The sequence below is a fragment of the Hordeum vulgare genome, chromosome 1H, assembly GCF_904849725.1.
Source record: "Hordeum vulgare subsp. vulgare chromosome 1H, MorexV3_pseudomolecules_assembly, whole genome shotgun sequence".
Classification (NCBI taxonomy): Eukaryota; Viridiplantae; Streptophyta; class Magnoliopsida; order Poales; family Poaceae; genus Hordeum; species Hordeum vulgare.
This window is the reverse complement of record NC_058518.1, coordinates 114,957,322-114,979,370: the sequence shown is the minus strand read 5'-3', so window position 1 is coordinate 114,979,370 and position 22,049 is coordinate 114,957,322. Positions and strand designations below refer to the sequence as shown.

The 22,049-nt window shown below is 46.8% G+C and overlaps 1 protein-coding gene across 1 annotated transcript; it reads left to right on the top strand.

Annotated features, from left to right (window-relative positions):
- Window positions 1-7,874: 7,874 nt before the first annotated feature.
- LOC123426673 (glycosyltransferase BC10-like) lies at window positions 7,875-14,508 on the top strand. Its single transcript, XM_045110544.1, has 11 exons — window positions 7,875-8,601; window positions 8,709-8,825; window positions 8,921-9,021; window positions 10,431-10,502; window positions 10,741-10,822; window positions 10,933-11,013; window positions 11,337-11,381; window positions 13,262-13,327; window positions 13,402-13,551; window positions 13,883-14,011; window positions 14,168-14,508. The coding sequence occupies exons 1-11, from the start codon at window positions 8,299-8,301 to the stop codon at window positions 14,186-14,188; spliced, it is 1,167 nt and encodes a 388-aa protein (XP_044966479.1). The 5' UTR covers window positions 7,875-8,298; the 3' UTR covers window positions 14,189-14,508.
- The last annotated feature ends 7,541 nt before the right edge of the window (window positions 14,509-22,049 follow it).

Sequence of the window (22,049 nt, the reverse complement as noted above, 5' to 3'; positions counted from 1 at the left end):
CACTCAAAAAGTACATCCCTCTAGTCATTTGAGTGGTACATGATCCAAATCCACTAACTCAAGTCCGATCATCATGTGAGTTGAGTATAGCTTTAGTGGTAAGCATCTCTATGCTAATCATGTCAACTATACGATTCATGCTCGACCTTTCAGTCTCTTGTGTTCCGAGGCCATGTATGCACATGCTAGGCTCGTCAAGTTTAACCCGAGTGTTCCGCATGTGCAACTGTTTTGCACCCGTTGTATGTGAACATTGAGTCTATCACACCCGATCATCATGTGGTGTCTCGAAACGACGAACTGTCGCAACAGTGCACAGTCGGGGAGAACACAATTTCATCTCGAAATTTTAGTGAGAGATCACCTTATAATGCTACCGTCGTTCTAAGCAAAATAAGGTGCATAAAAGGATTAACATCAGATGCAATTCATAAGTGACATGATATGGCCATCATCTTGTGCTTCTTGATCTCCATCACCAAAGCACCGGCATGATCTTCTTGTCACCGGCGCCACACCATGATCTTAATCATCATGATCTCCATCATCGTGCCGCCATCAAGGTTGTCGTGTTATCTATGTTATTACTACTAAAGCTATGACCTAGCAATATAGTAAACGCATCTGCTAACACAAACGTTAGTTTAAAGACAACCCTATGGCTCCTGTCGGTTGCCGTAGCATTGATGTGCAAGTAGATATTAACTATTACAACATTATCATCTCATACATCCAATATATCACATCACGTCATTGGCCATATCATATCCCAAGCATACCCTACAAAAACAAGTTAGACGTCCTCTAATTTGTTGTTGCATGTTTTACGTGGATGCTATGGGTATCTAGTATGATCGCATCTTACTTCCGCAAAAACCACAACGGAGATGTGAAAATTGCTATTTAACCTCTCCAGGGACCGCCTCGGTCAAAACCAATTCAACTAAAGTTGAAGAAACATGCACCCGCCAGTCATCTTTATGCAACGAGGTTGCATGTCAATCGATGAAACCAGTCTCTCGTAAGCGTACGAGTTATGTCGGTCCGGGCCGCTTCAACTCAACAATACCGCTGAATCGAGAAAAGACTAAGGAGGGCAGCAAATCGAACATCACCGTCCACAAAACCTTTTGTGTTCTACTCGAGATAACATCTACGCATGAACCTAGCTCATGATGCCACTGATGGGGAACGTTGCATGGGAAACAAAAAATTTCCTACGCACACGAAGACCTATCATGGTGATGTCCATCTATGAGTGGAGATTAGATCTACGTACCCTTGTAGATCGCACATCGGGAAGTGTTAAGAAACGCGGTTGACGTAGTGGAACCTCTTCATGTCCCTCGAACCATCCCGCGATCCGTCCCACGAACCGTCTCGCAATCCGTCCCATGATCTGTACCGATCTAGTGCCGAACGGACGACACCTCCGTGTTCAGCACACGTACAGCTCGACGATGATCTCGGCCTTCTTGATCCAGCAAGCAAGACGGAGAAGTAGACGAGTTCTCCGGCAGGCGCTCCAATGGTGGTGATGATCTACTCCTGTAGGGCTCCGCCCGAGCTCCGCAGAAATCCGATCTAGAGGTAAAACTATGTGGTTTAGGCTAGTGTTGCACGTGGCAAAGTTGTGTCTCAAAAAGCCCTAAACCACCACTATATATTGGAGGAAGGGGGAGGGGCTAGCCTTGAGGCACAAGGCCTCAAGGTGCACCGGCCAAGGGGGAGGAGTTGGACTCCAACCCCAATTCGGTTTGGTGGGGAAGGAGTCCACTCCTTCCTTCCCACCTCCCTCTTTCCTTTTTATTTTTCACTTCTTTTGGTATTTTATTATGTGGAGCCATATCCCTCTTGGGCTGACTCCACTATTCCAATAAGGACTTGTGGCGCCACCCTAGGGCCTTGGGCTCACTCCCGGGTGGGTGGGCCCCTCCCGGTGAACACCCGGAACCCATTTGTCACTCCCGGTACACTGTCGGAATTGCCCGAAACTTTCCGGTGACCAAATGGAACCATCCTATATATCAATCTTCGTTTCCAGACCATTCCGGAAACCCTCGTGACATCCATGATCTCATCCGGGACTCCAAACATCATTCGGTAACCACACATATAACTCAACTATACTAAAACATCATCGAACCTTAAGTGTGCAGACCCTGCGGGTTCGATAACTATGCAGACATGACCCAAGGTACTCCTCGGTCAATATCCAATAGCGGGACCTGAATGCCCATATTGGATCCTACATATTCTCTGACGATCTTATCGGTTGAACCTCAGTGTCAATGATTCATATAATCCTGTATGTCATTCCCTTTGTCCTTCGGTATGTTACTTGCTCGAGATTCGATCGTTAGTATCCGCATACCTATTTCAATCTCGTTACCGGCAAGTATCTTTACTCGTTCCGTAATACAAGATCACGTGACTTACACGTAGTCACATTGCTTGCAAGGCTTGTGTGTGATTTTGTATTACTGAGTGGGCCCCGAGATTACTCTCCGTCACACGGAGTGACAAATCCCAGTCTTGATCCATACTAACTCAACGGACACCTTCGGATATACCTGTAGAGTACCTTTATAGTCACCCAGTTACGTTCTGACGTTTGATACAAACAAGGTATTCCTCCGATGCCAGTGAGTTATATGAACTCATAGTCATAGGAATAAATACTTGACACGCAGAAAACAATAACAATAAAATGACACTATCAATATGCTACGTACATAATTTGGGTCTAGTCCATCACATGATTCTCCTAATGATGTGATCCCGTTATCAAGCGGCAACACTTGTCTATGGTCAGGAAACCTTGACCATCTTTGATCAACGAGCTAGTCAACTAGAGGCTTACTCAGGACAGTGTTTTGTCTATGTATCCACACATGTATCTATGTTTCCAATCAATATAATTATAGCATGGATAATAAACGATTATCACGAACAAAGAAATATAATCATAACTAATTTATTATTGCCTACAGGGCATATTTCCAACAACAACATGCTTGCAGCGCTGGGTGAGTCATGTTGGGCGCCCTCTTGTGATTAGAGAGGCACATGTTCGCTCCTCTTCCGTCGGACATGTCGTCTTTCTTTGTTGACAGTGATGTCGTCAAAAATGTTTGTGATGGCCTTGTCCGAGACGATTGAGTGTTCTTCTTTGACAAGGTTGAAGCGAAGTTGAAGTCACTAGGCCGTGTGCGCGGTGGATAATGTACGATGATACTATTTTTGTCTTTCAATTCGTGTTGTGTCAGTCTTTAGGCATTCCTGTATGTCTTCTTGTGGTGAAGTCCTAGCTTTGCTAGATGCGGTGTGCTTTTCGTAAAGGTTGTAGCTCGGTTTTTCTTAATTAAACTAGCATCGGTTTCTTTATCGCTTTCTCTTAGTGAATAGTAACAACTCTTCTGCTATCTTTTAAAAATATAAAATATCAAAACGTTTAGAAAAAATATAAGAACATTTAAATAGTGTTCTAAAAAATATAAAAGAGTTTAAAAAGAAATATAAAAGCGTTCTAGGGACGTGTGAAGAGCAAGAAAACCTTTGTTTCTATACTACTATTAAACAAGCAAACAAGAACTTTCTTACGTGCGCCCAATAAGTCGACCCACAACCGACCAACATCACAGGATTAGTCCAATAAATCGAAATCTAACCGTTAGCATCAATCTAATCACAGTCCGGTGTAAGTTTAGCAATTTATCTTGGCTGATTGTACTCCACCAAGAGGAAAATCACGCATCCGCAACTCCTCCCATCGCGCGATAGTTGCAGAAAAAAAGGAATCTGGCCTCCCTTCGACCGCATCCCCAATGTCGGGCAGCCCCATCTACTGCCTATCCTCCATCGCCACCATGTACCGTGACAGGATGGATTTCTCTAGGGGGCCGTCGGGGGGCGGGGGTGAAGCGACGTTCTTAGTGATGTACTGGAGTGCGCGACGTCGGCCCGCGTCAGCGTGGCCTGTGTCAGGCTGGCAGTGACGGCGGTGTTAGGGTTGTCGACGGATGTCAGGCAACGGCGGCGTGCTCCATCTGGCGGGGCTGGGGCCGGGCGGCGTGCACATGTGGCATCGCGGGAGGCGGGCCTGTTATGGGGGTGGTCGAGGCGGAGGCGGTTCACAATGGAGCTAGTGCTCTGCTGGCATGGCCACGACTGCAGCGGGTCCTGGACGCGATGCGACGGGCAGCAGCCAGCAGGTGGGAGTGGGACGGCGGTAACACGTCAATGTGGGGCTAGGAGGCCCGGGCTCGACGCAGGCGCTTGGCAGCGGCAACCGACAGCACAGTCATCCAGAGATTGGCGGCGGCGTACGCGTTGGATTGAGCTCGATCGGAAAGCAGGGTTCCTAACGGTGCGACGTGGAGGCAGCCAGCATGGCCGGGGTGCTGTGCAGCGCGGCGGCTGCATGCCCGACGAGTGGTGGTGGCCAGCGTGCAAGAAGGGCGAGCTTGGCGACAACAAGTGTCATGTGTGTCGTGCGCAGGCCAGCTCGGCGGGAAGCACACGAGCACGAGGTTCGCATCAGACTATGCTGCTAATTTACTGTGCCATAGTGTTTTGTAGTTGTTGCTAGGTCATGAACGCGGCCTCGACGCGATCAAATCACCCCTGAGTGCGGAGCAGTCAATGGTGGAGTGCATTTTTTAGGTACAAACGTGAGGTTCAGTTGCACAACTATAGAACGAAGTTTTGTTAATGGTGAAGTGCATTTGTATTATCTGCACTTTTAGGGCAGTACTTTGTAAAGTTTTTTTGTGCGGATGTACTTTGTAAAGTTTTTCACTGCCCATGTACATATTTTCAACTTTGTCTAACAAAATCAAAGTTCAGATTATATTTGGGCAGCCAAAACTGAGGTTTATAGAGTACCCTGCTCGTGAGGCCAACTACGTCATGCTCTCCAACATATTCACATTGACGTAGAGATGGAAGGAGAACTCAGCGTTGCTCTGCAACCGTGGGAGAGAAATGAGATAATACAGAAAATGGTGTGTTCCAATTGCATGCAACTTGTTTAATTTCTTATTTTCACCTAATTTTCAGTCTTTTTTTCTGTTGCAAGATCTGGCATTTTCCTTCTCACCACTTCCAGTATGAATATATTTGAAAAGAAGAGGTGCTCTGAGATTCATACTTGAAAAGAAGAGGTGCTCTGAGATGTTGATACAATATTGTCATTATTGCATAATAACAAGATATATTATGTTCTCATTTACTTGTATTAGTTTTTTCATACTAATAGAGTTTTTGTCCATTTCGTAATTTAAAATATTGTCCTGGAATATATATGAGGTTTGAGTATGGTAGCAGTTGAATTGAAGTTAATCAACTAGAAATAATAAATTATGGAACAAATTATCATACGTTAATGTGTCACAAGTGAATAACAGAACGATATATTTGACAAAATGAAAATGTTTGGTTTGGATACCAAGCAGGAAAATAGCTAGATTCCTGTTGTGAAATGAAAATGCTCCATTTTTCCACATTTTCTTTGTTATATGTGAATACATGAAAGTTTTCATCTTAGCGTGATGTACATCCATATTATGCATCTGCACTATCTCACACTGAACTGGTAGCTCCACAACGGCACCATATTACAAGTTACCTACTTATGAACAACCATGCCGTGGGTTCATCTTCCATTTTGACTTGCTTTCCCTCATGGTTGCATGTGAGAACTCAATGTTGCAAAAGAAGATTTTTCCTAACAAAAGATATATTTGTTTTTTGTGGGAAAATGCTTTTGTATAGAGAAATTGGAGAAGTGATAACGACCCTTGCCTAAAGGTGCTTTGTCTCAACCTGATGAAGATCTTCTTTTGACAGTTTTTGATATATCACCAACTTTTCACAGTTTTTATAACCAACTTTTGACATCATTATATATATTATTGTACCACTGTATAACCTCTGCACATTCATTCATATTTCGTTATATCCATCACAACATTGCAAAATCTATCTATAAAAATGGGTTAAAATGCGTGTAAGTATGATCCCCTTAAATTAGCAAATGTATTTATTTTAATAATTGTTTTATGACTAGGATGTAAAAAAGTTTACTCTTACGCCCATTTGTGTGCTGCACGTACACGTTTACTAGTTATTGAAAAAAATCAGGAAAGCTGGTTTAAGAGGATAGAATTATTATCATTTTGAGGAAAGAGGGATGAAAAATTATTAGTGATCCAAACGTTTATATATATTCTTTTAAAGAGGGAGTAGTTGCGTTTTCCATGGCAGTGAACTTATACCTTACCGTGCGGCACTCCTTAAACCAATTTTCCATCCCTCTTAAAAATTATTTTTCTTGCTCTCTTTTTGTCAAAAAATAAGGCCGGCTTTCTTGCTCTTCATACTTCCCCATGGTGAGTAAAGTCTATTTTAAACCTTAAAATTATAGGGTTAGTCTGAATTGAACCTTGAACTATCAATCCCTAGAATTCATACCCTAAACTCACTGATCCCGGTCAATCCCGACCTTAGGTCCATGTAGACTTATTTGGGGGGCAGGAAAATAACAATCCAGGTTGGGATCACACTCTGCTCTCGCTGACTATGTGGGTCACGTTTCATATTCATCCTCTCCCGCCAAAGAAAAAGAAAAATCCTCTCCCACGCCGATCTTTCCCTCTCCCAAGTACTGCGACGACCATTTGGCAAGCTCGACGGTTGGCGTACGTCGTGCTAAGCTCAACTAGCGAGCGTACACGGATGTGCCGCTCATCGCGCCCTTGTGTCCAGCATCACAGGCCACTGCTATACCATTCCCGTGGAGCGACTACAATCCGCCCTGTGATGTCCGCTGCGTGGCACCAGGCGTACCCCAGATGGAGGCGGTGGACACGCGGCTAGGGGATTTGGACGGTGTCGAACACGAATTCTTGGTCAGCGCGGTAGAAGCACCTCAGAGGCGACGTGAGCTGCAGTGGAGTGCATGAACACCACCTGTTTGACAGAATGATGGTGGGTACGGGAGGTCCTTGTGCAGAAGTGCAGCTGTACGTCGGAGAGGAGAGAGGTTTTCCAGGTCTCGATTTCGCGCTCTTGGCGGCCGTGTCGACGCCGGCTCCTCGTGGGACAAATGGGTCAACGTGGCCAACATCTGCGACGTCGGTAGCCGTGTGGTGTCGGGGTCGCGTTCTTCGGTCGGGGCAGCTCACTACAGTGCTGAACAACGCGGGCAAGACGTATACCATGTCCGGCTTCTGAGAGCTCAAGCAAGTCTGGGGCCTTCATACCGTTATGGGCGCCGGCGCTCAGCGGTCTCGTGACGTGGCGACGGCGAGCACGGGGGAGGCGGGAGATGACGGAGGACTAGACAGCAGCATGGATGCAAACCAAGTTCGGTGCCTTCCAGTATTCATCAAGTATGGATACTAAACAAGAAGCTCGTGTTAGTCAGTTCGTTGTGTTCCCTCGACCATGTTGATGTGTTCTAGTAATACCCATTCGTAGTGCTAGCAGCAAATGAGATAAGTGAGTGATCCCTGTCGGGATCTTTCCTTTCCAGGTGCGGCAAACAGATCCAAGGTTGAAATTAGGTTGAAATTGACTGGGATCAGTAAATACAAGGTATGAATTTCAGGGATTTAAAATTCAGGGTTTAGTTTTGATCATACGTACAACTTTAAGGTCTAAAATAGACTTCACTCTCTCCATGGCATGGGTCAGTAAACACGTTGCGGTCGGTCTGTCGGTTCCGTTTAGCTCGTCGATCGGCACCGCCGTCCGCCGGCGTGTCGCCTTGACGCAGTTTTTGGGACTAGTCAATGTGAATAATGGAAACTTCACGTGCCTCTGTCAGGCCACAACATGGCCCTTTGTTGCCCCCGCTCTGGATTTGGATCCGCACCGTTGCCGCTGCCCCGACCTCACTGGAACGTGGATCCACCCCGTTCCCGTTCCCGTTCCCGGTAGGTGGTTAGCGCGCCCGTCGAGGAGCAGTGTCTCTCACGAGACTGCTAGCTTTACTTGCCGCTGCCGCGCTGCCCCGGCAAGCAAGCAAAGCAAGCGGAGCCTGCCGAGATTCGATCCCCCGCCTCCCCGCCGCGGCGCAAGTGCAACCACCACCAACCTCCCGAGATCACGAGACCGCACCACACCCCCCCAGCTTAGCCGTGGGAGCTCGAGATCTGAGCTGAGGCGCGCTCCGCTCCTCTCTGCTCTGCTCTGCTCTGCTACGCTTTGCCTTTGCTGGCCCCCAATGCCGCGAGCAGGAGGATCAACGGAGGCGGCGGCGGTGAGTCGGTAATACTACCGTAGTCTCGGGAAATGAGGCCGCGGCGGCACTCGTACGGCAGGGGCGGCAGGAGCGCGGCGGCGGCGGTGCTGCTCGTGCTGTGCCTCTGCGTCACCGGCGTCTTCCTCCTCCTGCTGCACGGCTCCTCCCCGCCGCTGGATGCGGACGAAGCGAAGGACCAGGCGGCCGCGGCAGGAGGGGGGAGGCACGAGGAGCCGGTGGTCCTGGCCGAGGTGGAGGAGGCGCCGCTGCCGCCGGGGAACGCCAGGGTCGCCTTCCTCTTCATCGCCCGCAACCGCCTCCCGCTCGACCTCGTCTGGGACGCCTTCTTCCGCGTACGTCCCCCCGCCCTTCTCGCTTCGTCTCTCGATTGCCGTCTCCATTTTCACAAATGCCGATGTGAATGAATGCCAAATCGAATCGTGATTCTTATACGGATCAGGCTGACAATGAGGGAAGGTTCTCCATCTTCGTGCACTCGCGGCCGGGATTCGTGCTCACCCGCGCCACCACCCGCTCCCGCTTCTTCTACAACCGGCAGGTCAACAACAGCGTCCAGGTTAGTCAGTGCTGACAGTTCCTACCATATCCATGTGATCTCTGCGTTCGAGGCTCAGTTGCTGCTGACGTGCTTTCAACTTTTTTGGCATTCAGGTGGATTGGGGGGAGGCGAGCATGATCGAGGCCGAGCGCATCCTTCTCAGCCATGCACTCAAGGATCCCTTCAATGAGCGCTTCGTTTTTGTGTCCGACAGGTACAGTTCGAGGCTCTTCTTAGAATGGCAACTCCTACTTCTGGCTTGGAATTTGCACAAAAGAATGAACTCAATGAAGCATTAGGTGTAAGGGGGGAACTTGTACTGTTTAACACATCAATTATGTGGTGTTCGAGTTCTTGCTTCATTACACTAATTAGTAAAGTAAAAAGTATGCTTTGTAGTAAAAACAAATTCTGCTGTGTTATGTCCTGAAATCGTGTAATGTTTGTTGTGTTGTTCCATGTAAATTGTTGTAGTTTTTTATTTTGACAAAAGGAATTCCATTCAATAGTTATATTGAACTAATATAACCGCACTGAGTGAATATCCGACCTCTACATAACATGACGCATACAGCCAACATGTCTGAGAGAACCAAAAAGCAGCGTTTACCGAAAAAGGCTTTCGCCCCGCTTTATAAATAAAGCAAACCGCCAGAGCAAAACAAACAGGTCCAACACTCAAAGACGCACAAACGCACGCTCCATACACCTGCGTCCAGCACCCACAAACACGAACACACAGAAGTAGCACAAGACAACACCAAAGGGTTCTGCTGAGGGCACAACTCAACAAGCCCTAAGACACAAAAAAACAGAAAACACACACAGACCCACACCCAGCCGGAGGTGGGAGGGGGTGGGAGCGGGACGCCATAACTCGCTAATCAGGCTCAGGAGGCGGAGGAGGAAGCGGGGGCGCCTAACAATGGACCACATCGCTAAAAATGGTTGTTTACTTATCTGGAGGTCATGAGCTATTCTTCATGATATTTTTTTCTATGCACTTGTAAGCTTGTATAATTTTTTTTGCAATGTGATAGTGCTAACACATGATTGGACATTTTTTCCTTTAGACCAGTCACGAGTTTTCTCCCCTCCGGTGCACCGTCTCCACGCCCTTAAAAAAGGAATTTTCATGTCATTCTCATTTAGGTTCAGTTCAGATCCATTTATTGTTTCCCTTTCCACCTAAACATACTGGTAGGCTCGAATTGTATTATTTCTTGCAGGAAATCCTACTTTTACAATCTGTAGATCACCAGGTCGTTCATAAGCTGTGTTTTCTCTGACTTGAGGAGAACATTTGGTTTGCAGGAAGTGAATCCTGGGTTATATTTTCCAATTGTCCCTGTGTTCTGTTTGTTGTCTCGGATAAGTGCCTATAATGGAAATCCACATGTATAGCTGTACCCATTTACCAAATTTGGGTCTGTTACAAATTTGATATATTTTATATGGCTCTGGTGTTTGACTCAATAGTTACTACTACTACTCAACAATCTGACATTTATTTTTTACAAACTTGTTTTTGCCAAAATGGTTATGTACTGCGCTCATCATTTATGAACGTATTTGGATCTTAATATTAAATTTGTGCTTACTAGGATCTTCTCTCTCTGCCAGCTGTGTACCATTGTACAATTTCAACTACACTTATGACTACATAATGTCTGCATCAACCAGCTTTGTGGACAGGTATAAACATCTCAGTTTTGCATTATGTCTCCCATCCAGTATTTATGAATGACAACATAAGCTCATCATAGCCTTTTCCATTTTACATTATCTTAGTGTTTTCATGCACCTTGGCCTTTTAGATGGATTGCTAGCATAACAGATTGAAGATCTGTGCATATTAAGACATAAGCTTTTCTTTTAGCTTATGCCACAATCTGAGGACTAATAGCATCCAATTGTGTAATGCTTGAGGCAGTTTCGCCGATACAAAACAGGGCAGGTACAATCCACGAATGGACCCAATCATTCCGGTGGAGAATTGGAGAAAAGGCTCACAGGTACCTTTCCGCTTTTACTGACGAAAGACAGAAAATAAAAGTTTAACTTGGATTTTTGTATGTTAACAAACTCATTTCCTGTATCTCTGCCGCCCTAACTCGCCATACAGTGGGCTGTGCTGATTAAAAAGCATGCTGAAGTTGTGGTTTATGATGATGTGGTGTTGCCAGAATTCAAGAAGCATTGCAGGGTATGTGCCTCAATAATTGTATGTGCTATATGCAGAAATATTCAGTATTGTAACATAGTATAGATGACAATTAACTTCAGAAGGTAGTAGTTTCACATCATACGTTTGTTCGAACTGAAATCAAGATAATGGAAGTTAAATAGTTGTACACTTATTATTCTATACTTCATTCTGACAGTTTATACCTCTGCCTTACATATGGTGCTATAGTTTGCTGTATGCATGTACAAATGACAGTTTTTCCATCTGTACATACCTGGTAACTTGATCATTTTTTCTATGCTTGTTCTTATTACAGAAAGTATATCTTTTATTTGTTGCAGAGAAGGCCCTTACCAGAGTTCTGGCGGGACTGGGATAAACCTATTGTAAGTGAGAGCCTTTAACAAATTAACGATCCATCTATTTTTTAGTATCTTGAACCGTGGTTCATGCTGTCTTTTCTTCTTCTGTGAAAATAGTTCATGTTTGTTTTGGACGCAGTTTGTACCTGGAGTATGTCTAGGATACATATGACAGATTAGAGGTTGTGTTCATCATGCCATTTGTTCTCCTGTGGGTTCTGGACGTTACATTTGGCCTTGTTCCTGTGACATGAATTGCAAGCATGAACTTAATCCGTGCCTATATTTGCTTTAATGTTAACAAGTACCAATCCAAGTCAATTAGTTTTTGTTTGTTTTCATCAACAGTATGCATTAGTGAAGGAGGCATTGTTCTCAAACTATTGACAAGTTAAGCTTATACATGAACATTTATTATTATTATTATTATTATTTTTAGAAAAGGAGGATGACCCCCGGCCTCTGCATCTGGGAGATGCATGCGGCCATCTGGGAGGACCTTACAAAGCAGTACAACAATATGCCTAAATCCGCCATCTTGGCAACATCTGCCGCTACTCCTATCCAAATGATGAAGGGGTGCAAGCTGGACCAAATACCCAGACCTCTCACCTAAGCCTAACATCTAAAGCCGGAGACCCTGACCGAGCCGCATACCGGGTCCGGGGCACAAACCGGTCCGACGCACTCACATGTGTCGTCGCCGCCATCTTCCACTGGTCCATCTTCAGATCAGATTGAGGTACCAGCCTTGGCAGGTGCCTCCGCCATCGACGCCATCATGACGCCAAACGACGACCTTCACCTACGCGAGTCCATCTCCAAGCAACGGACGGAGATCCATGCTAGGATAGGGCCGCACCACCGCCATCGCCCACCACCCACAAGCGCCACCCAGCCCCAAGGTTCCCAAAGCGGCGCCTTCAAGAAGGGAACGGCGCCATGAGCGCCGCCGCCGCCCAACAAAGTTAAGGCTTTCGCCCGGGAGACCTAGGGGAAGGGGAAGTGAGGGGATCAGTCCATACCGACGCCTTCAAGGAGGGGAACGGCGCCCTCAGGCGTCGTCGTCGACGTGGCCGGCCATGGCCGACCAGAGATTTCGCCCGAACTAGATCCCCACCACCAGCAGCACCTCCTGTACAAAACCGGCAATCCAAGGAAGCGCGGCCCGACCAGGCTGGCCCGCACGCCGAACAGGGAAGGAGGGGAGGCGCTAGATCGCGCGCACCGGCCACCGCAAAAGCCGTCGCCAGATGCCAGCGACCACCGGATCCCGCCGCCCGCGCGGCCGAGACGCCGGATCCACCTCCCGCACGGCTGCTAGCCTGCCGTGCCTCGCCAATGGAGCCGCCGCTCCAGATCCGGGACTCCGCATGCAGAGGCAGTGCAGCCTAGGCCCCGCCGCCACCATCCTTGACGCCCCGGGCTTGCCAGGCGGCGGCGAGGAAGGGATGGGGAGGGGGAGGCGGCTAGGGTTGGGAGGGAGGGAGGGAGACGTGCGTGAGAGTCAGGAAACCCGCACGACCACTTATACATGAACATAGATAACTCTATGAGTGATATTTTATGCGCTCACAAGGATCACGTATACAGAAGTGGAACCAAAGTTGGATTAATCTGTGTTATTTCTGCAATTATCTTTTCTGCCGCCATATTCCCGTACGTATATGTAGTGAAGCCAAAATTTAAGCACGGTATATATTTTAACTTCTTAAGAGTGCATAGAACCACTACTCATATGTATACTGTATTTCTTATAGTTCCTAAAATATTTTCTTAACCAAATAATTACCTAAGCCTTCATGATTTACTAATGAACTCAATAAGTACATTTGTTTATGGTTGTTTCACTGGAAAAAGTTTAATTGGTAGTCTTACGTGTTACATGTCCTCATTTTACCCAGCCTGCTGAGGCATGGAAGGCACATAACTGCATACCAGATGAGCACTATGTTCAAACATTGCTTGCAGTAAGTCAATAATCATTTCAACATGCCTTGAATTTGTTCTCTACACAAATGCACATGACCTATCTCTGTTACAGCAAAATGGGCTTGAAGAAGAGCTTACGCGGAGATCAGTTACACATAGTGCATGGGATCTATCATCTTCTAAAGATCGTGAAAGGCGTGGATGGCATCCTGTAACATACAAAGTCTCTGATGCTACACCCGCACTTATTAAATCCATTAAGGTATATGTTTCTGTCAAATCTGAACACTGTATCATATGTTTTTTGCATTTCACAGGGAAATCATGTATGCTTCTATTATTATTTTTGGTTTGCTGAGTTTGATAGAAGTTGATATCTAGCAACATCGATGGCAAAATCGGTGATGAGAAATACGTCAGTGTATGTCAGTTTGGAAACCTATTGATCTTTGTGACAGAATTTTCAACTTTGACTTCCATGCTGTAGTTCTGCCATACTAAGATGCATGTCTGTAAAATAAAGTGCATGTAAGAAGTGCCTAGGACATTTACTAACTGTTCATTGAGGGTCTATCTCTTTATATTTTTTGTAGGATATTGATAATATATATTATGAGACCGAATATAGAAAGGAGTGGTGCACAAGTAATGAGAGACCAGCACCTTGCTTCCTCTTTGCAAGGAAGTTTACACGTGGAGCCGGTCTGAAGCTTCTTAACTCTGTGAGTTCGGGACCTTTAACTTTTGTTGTTGATGAGCCTGCGCAAACATAGGCAAACCAGTTGCCAAATTTACCTCCCCGTGAACCGGATTTGGCCTAAGAAATAACATTCTGCTTTGCTTATGTAATTCCTTCCTTTTCCATCTTTTGTGTGCAGTCATTTATAGCAGCAAGATGATGAGTATATATATAGTCCAGGAGACATCTGCCATGAAAAAGGTTTCTCCCTCGCAAGCAGAATACTGCCAGTTTGCATATACCTAAAGGAAAGGGGTGGAGGGGACAGAAAATAGCAGAGATTTTTTGCGTGTGTTAGATATAATTTGTTGCACTCTAGGAAGTACAATAGGTGTTGTGAAGAGATAAACTTATGCTTCATATAGCGCTAGGTTAGTACACATGTTAGCTCACAGCTCAGCTCAGCATTGTAACTGGAACTGTAAGCAACTATCCACAGCTGAATCTGGAAGAACCAATTAAGTTTCATTCTTGAGGAAATCCTTTCTGCAAATTTATGGAAGCAGTTGCATCTTGTGGCATGTTCATTCATTCGGTATTATTTGGTGATTTGAATGCAAATCGAGTGTATGGAACTGCATGGTTCACTGTTTGTTAATGATAATCTAGATGTTCAGAAGTATGTTTCGTCAGAAATACGGGACCTATCTACTTCTGTGGACTTTGATACTCTCAGTTCATAGTTTACAAGTACTCTACAGTATTCAGATACATGTAAATGGCGATCTAACATCACCAGAGTTGTTAACATAGCATGTGACGAATTGACGTGTGACGTGCTGCTTTGGACCCGAGGAGACCATCAAGCCCTCCGCAGGTAACTGATTTCTGTCGCATGACCAATCATGTTCGTCAGTGTGCTCCTCCAGCGCCTTCATATGTTTGTTATTTTCCCTTTTGTTATGTTCGATTCCTAGCCGTTTCGTTCGATAGCATTATTTTCTCCCACTTCATTTTTTTTTGGGTGGATCTAGTGCAAGATTTGTATTATGATGTTTGTGGTACCAAAGAGAAAGGGGAATGAGGGACCATGCGAGTTGCTTACTGGTTACTGCTACCCTGTGTGTCTCTTTCAAGCGCTGTATTGTCACTGTCGATATGATCCATTGTCCGGAATGTCTGTAGCTGACTGCTAAGACAAAAACTGAACCCTTGTGCTAAACTTCTAATACTCCCATGAATTTTACAGTTTGCAGATTTCTCAGACCGCTCTGGCGTGCAATTGTCTGCGGTGAGAAAGGATGGTTTGGCTGACTGTCTGTGTTGTTTGTGGTTTGTGTCTGAGTTCTCGGATTTGCCTTGTTCTGTCATGCACAAAGTGGAGAAGAGCCTTTTGCTTCTTTCCAAGTAGTAGTGTGTTTTCTGAGACAGAAGTGAAAGAAGCTGGATGATCTGTCCCAGTTTTCTACAGCGAGATTGCGCACATCAACTGTAGGAGGAGCTTTATCTGCGCCAAGTCTAAGCTAGCGGACAGCATAGTTTCTGAACAAACTTGGGACCAAGCAATCGATTTTGACTACTCAGGTAAATCATTACAATACCGAGCAATGGGTCCAACACTATGATTTATTTTTATTCAAATCAGTAGACAAAGTGAAACTGGTTGAAAATGGCTTAAAAAAAACTGGTTGAAAACAAACTCGGGCCGACTAAAATCAATCAGAGGTTGGACTAAATTGTCATCGACACAAAAGTTGGGCAGTCTCGACAGGAAAGTTGGGCAGTTACTATGAAGAAGTCTATACTCCTACAGTTTGGATCGTAGAATGGAATCATATGAATTTTGTTGGATGGGGATTTTTTTTCTTTCTTTTTCTTTTTCTTTTTTTTGCTTATGGACGAAATAACATACGAGGACTAACCTAATGGACAAATTCTTTTGAAAGTTCCAAATCATCTTCTCGGTTTGTCTCTTACTTTTCTCACTAGTCAAGTATCCCTTAAGCTCAAATTCCATGCTTATTTGCTTTACACAAATTATTAAAGGCCTCTTCTCAGTAATGCATGTGGTTTTCATTCTCGCATGATCAAAGGAACATTCTACTTCCCTACTTTTTCTGTTTTCGCGTTTTCCAACTCCTGCATTGTTTAGAGCACCTCACGCGTGCTTAAGCTAATGTTTTCTTATTAGAAAAGAAAAGCCTAGGCCTCTAGCACAGGTATGGGGTAATATATATAAACTTGTAGGCAAGGTGCAACATGACATGTAGGTAACACCAACTAGTCATTTTGGGCATCGAAAGGAGCGTGCAGTCAAAAAAAGAAAAGAAAAGAAAGGAGCGTGCAGTCAATTTTAAAGATCAATGATTGAATGTGGAAATGGATGTAGCGAAACACCACCACATTCTATGGTCCCGTTTCAAACGGAGAACTTTCCCTAATTCCTGCAAGGATTGGTTGCTCGCTGTAAATTTCCAGCAAAAGTATTTTGGCTTTATTAGCATGCCATAAAATAAGAGCAACTCCAACGCAATGACCCTGACCCAAACGAACACAGTTTTTGTCCATTTTTTATTCGTTTGGGTCGCCTGTCTTCCTAACGGACATGGACGGATACGACGGACATCCAACGCGCGAACACAAAAGCGGACAACAGTTAGACCAGGCGCCCCGCCTTCTCCGTGCCGCCCGGCACCTCCTCACGCCGCCCCTCCTCCTCCCTCGCGCCGCCTTGCCCTTCCGCTCACTGATATTCGGGACCGAGCGCCGCAAGATCCGCTCTGTCGCGCCTTCGCTAAAGCTGTCTTCTTGCCGGCGTCACTTGCTTTGCAGCAGCCAGCGTTTCGTCCCTGCTCGTCCCTCGCGCGGGGCCGGGAAGAAGGAGGACGTGGGGGCGCCCAGCTGAAGCGGAGAGGAGGGCCTGGAGTGAGCGCGGCGGCGAAGACCTCCCGGCGAGCGCGACGGCGACGGCCTGCGCAGGGGGGGGGGGGCTCGTCGATGACGGAGATCCCCCTGGCGAGCGCAACGGTGGCCTATGTAGGGGGGCTCGCCGGTGAGCGCGGCGGCCGCCTGCGCATGTGGCCTCGCTCCTCCTCGCGGCCGTTGTGGAGGTAGACACCAGCTCGGGCGCAGTCACTGATAAGTGAGACTAGAGACGGACACAAGTAGACGACAACGGTCGACGAGAGCGTCCGCTTCTGTCCGCTTCATACCTATTTATTTTCATATTTGCGTTAGATTTGGATTAAGGCGGACAACGGACAGCAGGCGGACACACGCGTCCGTTTGGGTCATCCTGTTGGACCAACTTTTATGTCGGGATGATCCAAATTGATAAAATGGGTAGCTGCGTTGGGTTGCTCTAATCTTTCATAATTTGCCAATGCACCTCATTGGAAGGCTCGAGCTGAGAAAGGTGGATACGTTCAATGCTCCTCTAGGGGCCAGTTTTTCTCGTCTAATGATTCTCTAGAATCTGATTCTGGAAAACTACTGCTGCCCACAGAATCAGTCGGCCAGTTCTTTTGTAAGATTCCACCATTGTTGTATGAGCTATGTGGTGAAATGTCTAATGCTTTTAGATTGGAATTGTGTGGTAAATTGCTAACACTTAGTTATTTTAAGGGGAGTGATCTGCGTCGGCGCGGCGGTCCGAACATTCGGCTGGCCGCGCGAGGACCGCACGATCCACCAACCCCCGCGCGTCCGTGCCGTTGGATTTGCATGCAACATTTTTTCTCCTATACAGCAAAATTTCGATGCGATGCAGCAATTTTTTCAACGGTTGCAACAAAAAACAAAATTTGTAGCAAAAAAATATCTACGTGATCGTAGCAAAAAACGAAGCTGATGGTGCGTGGTAGCAAAAGTCAAACGCCGGTTGTAACAAATATTTACGTGACGTGTATGCAACTTTTTTAGTGAACGGTTGCAGCAAAAAATAATGTCGGTTGTAGCAAAAATTAACACGGTTGTAGCAAAAGTAAAAACATCGATTGTAACGAAAAATCCGACGAACTGGAGTTGCAACCAAACGTAAATGCAGCTTTTTTACTGGGACAAAATGTAGTAAAAAATGCTTGCAGCAAAAATGACGCTGGTTGCAACAAATTTAGACGAAAAATGTTGCATCCACTGACCAGCGAAACGCGTAGGTGGGAAAAATATTGCATGGGCCCGCGCGCGCAGGGGGCGACCGGCGCGTCGGTTCGACCGACGCGCCGTATGAAAACGATTCCCTTATGTTAAACAATTTCATGTTGAATATGAATACGAAAGCAAGTTGCAAATATCATAAAATGCTTAATAAGTATTAAAATTGATACTACACAACCAATCATACAAAATTTTCACTAGATGCCATCAACCATACAAATTCATTTCATCAATGACTAAATGTTTGCGCCATAGAAATTAGCATACTGTTTGTGCCATAGAAATTAGCATACAATTTACCAAACAGCTAATCATATATTCGACAGACTCCTACACCCACGCCTCCTCGCCCCATTCCAGTGGAAAAATTGACAAAAATGACCCCTGGGAAAAAACTCACAGAGTGATCCCTCGGGGAAAATATTTCACCGGTCTGACCATTTTGTGTGGCGCCCGACACCTAGACGCCACACTACACTGTGTGACGCCTAGCCGTTCGGCGCCACACCCCCCCCTCGACCACCTGGCAGAGAGGGCCCACCCCCCAGGCCGTGTGACGCCTAAGCCTCAGGCGTCACACATTGTAATGTGTGGCGCCGAACGCTTAGGCGCCACACATTGACTTATACAACCACGGCCAGCCCCCTCCCCACCCCCTCCCCATTCCCCTCCCTCATTCAAACCGGCGACGACTGGCTCTCATCCAAGCCCGAATCCCCTCCCCCATCCCCTTCAAATCTGGTGATTTCTTCCTTGGATTGATACCCCAAGGTTGGCTATTAGGTAATCTCTTCCGTTTCCCATCCTTGTATCCAAATGGAATAGATTTTTGTTTGAGTAGATGAGTAGATTGATATGAGTATATTGATATGATTAGATTGATATGAGTAGATTGATATGACTAGATTCATATGAGTAGTTAGGATATGAGTAGATAGGATATGAGTAGATTCATATGAGTAGTTAGTATTAGTAGTTAGGATATGAGTAGATTCATATGAGTAGTTAGGATATGAGTTCTTAGGATTTGAGTAGTTAGGATATGAGTAGATTCATATGAGTTCTTAGGATTTGAGTAGTTAGGATATGAGTAGATTCATATGAGTAGTTAGGATATTAGTAGTTAGGATATGAGTAGATTCATATGAGTAGTTAGGATATGAGTAATATGTTGATGAGTGGATTAGTAGATGAGTATTTTTTTGAATATGAGTATTTTTTTGTGATTTGTAGGATGGTGTGGCTTTTGAATGATGTTTATGACGTTGAACACCGGGCCTATTTGATGTCGGAGAAGAAAATGGTAAGTAGATCATATGATAAAAAATCATGTATTTAATAAGATGAAAATGTAATGATATCACTTACTCCTATCTGTTTGCAGGAGCTTATGCCCTTGAAGATCCGGTCTCACGGGTCATCGTCTGTAATGCAGTACGATGAGCGGTACACACCATACATCGAGATGACAGGACTCCTTCCATTCATTCAGCTTGTGAGTCGGTCAATGTCGTGGGTATAAGTCTGACAGTAGATGTGTAGGGTACGAAAGGATGGGCAGAGCCTTAGCTACGACGAGGTTGTATGAGTTCAGGCCCCTCTACGGTGGAGGTAAAAGCCCTATGTCTCAGTGCTCTTGGGAGCTTGTTGTCGAGTGGAATATGGATTACAGTGAATTGCTAACCCCTGCACCAGTGGGGAAGGGCGGCTTATATAGAGTGCGCTGCCCTTCACAACGGTTCGGTGCACAGGGATGGAGTAGTGGCGAATAAATGCCTACGTTACAGGTAACGTATGCCTTAAATGCTAATAAAGGTACATGAAAACGTATGACCGTTGCCCTCCAGGGGGGTTACGATGTACAGAGGGGAATCCAGTCGGTAAGTTTGATACGCTCCAAATGCTCATCTGCGACTGCATGATGGAGGAATCGTCACCGACTGGATGATGGAAAGTCCTTAATTCAGTCGGAACTGACTAAGGGCCTTGTCCCTTATGAAGGGTAGTCCTTGGGTAGGACCTATAGGGCAGGCCTATGACCCTACCCTAGGACTATAACCCCATCATTAGTCCCCGAATGGATCGGGGTTGGAACGACGAAGCGATGCTTGGAGTACGGATCCGACTGGTATGGATGCGACTTTGGCGTTGTTTGCCTCGATCCATTTTATCCTCTTGACCAGTGATCCGAGTGGAAATATCTGTGAAACGAACCGTCAGAGACCGAGTGCTTGCGTGGAATCTTTTGACGTGACCGGTCAACTGACAGCGGCGGATTTTCTGGGATCCTCAAATTTCGGTTGCCGCGCGCTCAGCAGGGATTACGACATCATCATCGAGTAGTATCTGCCACCTCGATTTCCGTGCCTTCATCTCCTCCACTAATATCGCAGCAACCGGTCGGGGGATAAGATTTCAGGGCCACCTGCTAGTGACCCAGTCGGAACCTTATTTAAACCTCTCCAGCGAGGGTTTCTCGTTGCACTCGCCTGATAACTCGCACTCGCCCCGCTTCTCCCATGGCTTCCTGTGCACCTCAAGCTCCTTCCTTCCTCTCCTCCCCCGCGGATCTGCAGCCTCCACCATGACGAAGGGGCAGACGAGCAAGCTCGAGGCGCGGAAGAAGAAGAAAGCAGCGGCTCCTGCTCAGCGGCGACAGCGGGCACTGCCGGCGGGTTGGATCCAGGGGGATTTCCTCCCCTCCACGGTGACGGTGGCGGACATGCTGGAGCTGGTGGAGCAAGGCATGATCGAGAACAAGACGTGGAGGCTGCCGGCGGAGGGCGAGACGGAGCCGGCGCCCCAGGAGGGGGAGCGCGTCTTGCTGCTCAGTCACGTGTACCGAGGCTTCTCTCTGCCTCCTCATCCCTTCTTCAGAGGTATAATGAACCACTTCGGGGCGCAGCTCCACCATTTTCCTCCCAACGCAATAGCTCATCTCTCTGCCTTCGTCGTGCTTTGCGAGTGTTTTATCAGTTGTCCTCCCCATTGGGGGCTCTTTAAGCACATCTTCTCCGCTAGATCCCAAACCATCAAAAGACTTAGCCAGTCAGACGACAAAACTCATCTCCTCCAGCTCTGCGGAGGCTTAGACTTCCAGAAGAAAAGCAAAAGTAGCTATCCCGCTCTTCAGTTGTCTGAATCCGTTAGGAACTGGCAGTCGACTTGGTTCTACTGCCAGGACGTCGCTTGTCCGAATGCCGCAACCGGACTACCACCTTTTAGCCTAGACCGACCGGCTCCGCCTAGGTAGCTTGCGCTCACGAAGATGGAAAAGATCCAGATCCAGCCTCTAGTCGATGCGCTGGTAGATGTCGTCCGCAAGGGAGTCACCGGCATAGATTTGCTGGAGATTTTTCTGGGTCGGCGTATCCAGCCTTTGCAAGCTCGGCACCATGCTATGTGGCACTACACGGGGCCTGAGGACTCCACTCGGACTCACCCCGAGTGCGTGACCGTGGAGGTTGTGACGGCGTGGGTCCGCAGCATCACAGGCGCCTGCGATAACCCCAGAGGAGCCCGGCGAGTGAAGCCCTTCTGCGTGGACAACCCTCCTCTGAATGAGGTGAGTATAACTTGTCGAGTGCTCACAATTGTCTTAGATTTATCGCTTTTTCTTGTATCGCTGTCTGACGTCTGATGTTGTCGACTGTATCTCGTGCAGGCGTGGACCAACTGGTTTTCTCCCGTCTCGAACGGGAATCCGGCTGAGGAAGAGGAAGGCAGCCAGGAGGGCAGCGTGGAGAGCGTCGAGTACGTCTCCGACAGTGGGGAGACAGAGGAGGAGTCCGAAGAGGAAGAGGGGGAAGATGAGGAACAGAACTCGCCAACCCCGCCACCAGAGCCTCAAACTAAGCGCCGTCACGAACCCGTGACCTCGTCGACTCCTCGAGCGACCTCGAGTGCCCCGCTAGCTCCTCTTGTGG

Excerpts from the sequence above, each read along its gene's own strand:
- LOC123426673 (XM_045110544.1), top strand. The coding sequence starts at position 8,299 with ATGAGGCCGCGGCGGCACTCGTACGGCAGGGGCGGCAGGAGCGCGGCG. Across the intron at positions 11,014-11,336 it reads AATTCAAGAAGCATTGCAGG|AGAAGGCCCTTACCAGAGTT; the intron begins GTATGTGCCTCA and ends TATTTGTTGCAG. Across the intron at positions 13,328-13,401 it reads ATGTTCAAACATTGCTTGCA|CAAAATGGGCTTGAAGAAGA; the intron begins GTAAGTCAATAA and ends TCTCTGTTACAG.